The sequence below is a fragment of the Pygoscelis adeliae genome, unplaced genomic scaffold, assembly GCF_000699105.1.
Source record: "Pygoscelis adeliae isolate BGI_AS28 unplaced genomic scaffold, ASM69910v1 Scaffold268, whole genome shotgun sequence".
Taxonomy (NCBI): Eukaryota; Metazoa; Chordata; class Aves; order Sphenisciformes; family Spheniscidae; genus Pygoscelis; species Pygoscelis adeliae.
The window spans coordinates 1285505-1288199 of NW_008825262.1; the positions used below are offsets into that span (position 1 = coordinate 1285505).

The 2695-nt window shown below is 49.7% G+C and overlaps 1 protein-coding gene across 1 annotated transcript in view; it reads right to left on the bottom strand.

Annotated features, from left to right (window-relative positions):
* Nucleotides 1-2695, bottom strand: part of COLCA2 (colorectal cancer associated 2) — a 10802-nt gene that overhangs the window by 4212 nt on the left and 3895 nt on the right. Inside the window, exon 3 of the mRNA XM_009329570.1 lies at nt 874-991. Coding sequence (XP_009327845.1) covers nt 874-991 — 118 coding nt within the window. The remainder of the gene's footprint in view (nt 1-873; nt 992-2695) is intronic.

Here is a 2695-nt window from a genome sequence, read left to right on the forward strand (position 1 = left end):
ACATGTGTGTAGGACCGCTCCGTCCCCTCCTTTAGAAGGGATGGGGCTAGGAGCTGCCCAGGTGGAACTGAGAAATGTTGGAGACCTGAATTCAGTCAAGCACGCTTGAATATTATGCTAAGGAGCTCTAATTGAGCAGGATGGAGCCCTGCTTAAGGGGTCTTTGCCCATGCTTTGTTTTCTTCCTTTCTGCTAGCCAAAATTTGGGCCTGTTGCTAAGCCCCAAGTTCCCAAACCCTGTCCGCTGCCTGGGAGCTGCTGGAGGCACTGTACCTCTGGTGCCTTAGTTTCCTGCCCGATCTAACTGGACAAGAGAAAGCCTCCAGGGGTAGGGGGTGGTTGAGAGCAGCTTCCTGGGGGACTGAGACTTGTGGAAAAGGGGGCAGTTAGAGGAGCTTTAGTGTGACAGAGCTTTGCACTGGTTGCTCCTCAAAGCTGCACAGGTCGGGTCGAAGGCATGCCCTGGGCATATGCTTCACCTGATGCAAAACAGTTTGGTGCGTGCTTCAGCCCAGCCAGGTCACATTTTAAATGGGGGGCAGTGACCATGGCCTGCCTTGCTCATCCAGCATAATGATACTGGAGTTGCTGTGATAACTGTAAGTTGGACTGAAATTTGTCCATGTGATCCTTCCAGCCCAGAGAGAGTTACATTTCTGGAGCACCAGCTCTGCTTTCTCCCTGCACTAATGGCTCAGACCATCACCTGTTTAGATTACTGCTGCAGTTACCCTGGCTGAATGTTCTTCTCCCCCAGCCTCACCAGCCTGCTACACTCAGACTTTGGCAGTCTCCTTGGCCCAGAGATTACAGTTGTGGCAAAAAAGGTTAAGAGAGAAGAGACAAAGCAGACACCAAAAGATTTTTACTTACCGCTGCACCAGTTGCTGCTTGTCGTGCTCTTCTCTGCTGCAGTAACTCCTTAACTGTAATCTTTACTCTAACACCTTGATACACCTTGGGCTTTCCTGAAAGAATTTGTGGAAAAACACTTTACAAGATGGGAGACTTTCAGAACATACAGCAAATCCAGCAAGTTTTCAGGCATGCTCTGTGTGGAGTCTACTTAGAGTTAATAGATGATTAACCGGTCACTCTTAAGTCACTTGTAATCACAGTTTATAGCCCTCTTTAACACCTGCTATTCAAGCTTGTGACAAGCAGACATTTACGAAAAAGTTGGTGTTGATTATATTTAGTAATCGTGTGTGTTTTATTCTGTTCTATCTCCTCCAGGTGTCCTAATACCAAGCTCCATCTGGTGCTACTGTTGAATTTATTCAAATTCCTATCATATTTGCCACTCTTAGGACCTGAAAATAAATGAGGGAAGCATTTCATCTGGCAGATGAAGACCAGGAATAAAACAATGGAAATATGTGGGCAGTTATTCAGAGGGCTAAACAAAACACAAATAAAATGACTGCTTTCATGAATCTCTTCTTACCAAGCCTAGATTATCTCTTTATTTTGCGCATTCTGTGCAACTCCTGTTTATTTCAAACAAGCATTCATTTAGGATGCCTTTAATCCGGCCAAAACCAATCAGCAATCATCAGTCACTACCTGATGAGGGATTTTTAGTACAGGAAAGGGTAAAGAATTTACCTCTTCTGAAAAAATCCCTTTCACTTGCTGTACTCATGGTAAAATACTTAAAGCCTCTGGCAGTTCTGTTTCTGTCCTAACTTTCTGCTGTTATTTTCGTCCAGTAGCAGATCCCACAAACACTAGTGTCATGTCATCCTGCAGTCAGCTGCTCCCCAGTGGAGGCAGCTGGTTGCAGGTTCCCTGTCCTATTGCTGCTGCATGCAGCAAGAAGACAGTGCTGGATTTGCAGGTTCCGCCATGTATCCAAGAAATCCCACCCTGTAGGTACTGTCCTCTTCTGCTATAACCTCTCCCCATTGCTGATGGCTGTACAGCATCTTCACCCTCTCTGGCTGAGGACATGCTATAACAGGCATACAGGTCCCTCCAGAAAGGTAGCAGGCTGAGCCGGGTCTGCCTCGAGGGGAGTTTGCTGAGCTGTGCTCTCAGCAGCTGGGCATTATTTGTCTCGTATTTTTATGTCTTGTTTCTATTCAACAAACTGAAGATGGGGACAATGAGGGGAGGGAAGGGTTGAATTTTATGAGAACTCCCTGTTATCAGGCCTCCCTGTAGCCAGGGAGGGCCCTGAGCTAGCAGCCCCTTCTGCAAGTTTGGGTTCATGCTGCATACAGCCCCTTAGCTCTGGTCTGCACAGGTAGCTGGACAGGGCTAGGGGCTACACTATGAGCAACTTAAAGACAAACTAGCAGGTGAAGTACAGACACATCTATAACAAAGGGGCTGACTGTCAGGCAGCCCCCACCCCCGGCTCCCATGGCAGAGCATCGTGCCCCAAGGATCCTGCTTTTCTAGCACCCCGAGGCCCCAACGTGGTCTGCGTGCAGCTGAAGCATCCAGAGCAGGGCTAGCACGGCCAGCTCTCCTGAACCGGCCAGGGCTGTGGACGGAAGGGGCAGGGTGATGGAGCTGGGGCTGGGGGGTCAAGGAGCAGGGTGGAGAGGGTGGGCCGGGTGTCAGGCAACGGGGTGGTCAGGGCAGACTGGGAATCAGGAGCAGGGCGACAAGGGCAGGCTGGGGGCCAGGGTGGACTTGGGGTCGGGGAACGGGGCGGTCAGGTCAGGCTGAGGGCCAAGAGCAGCCT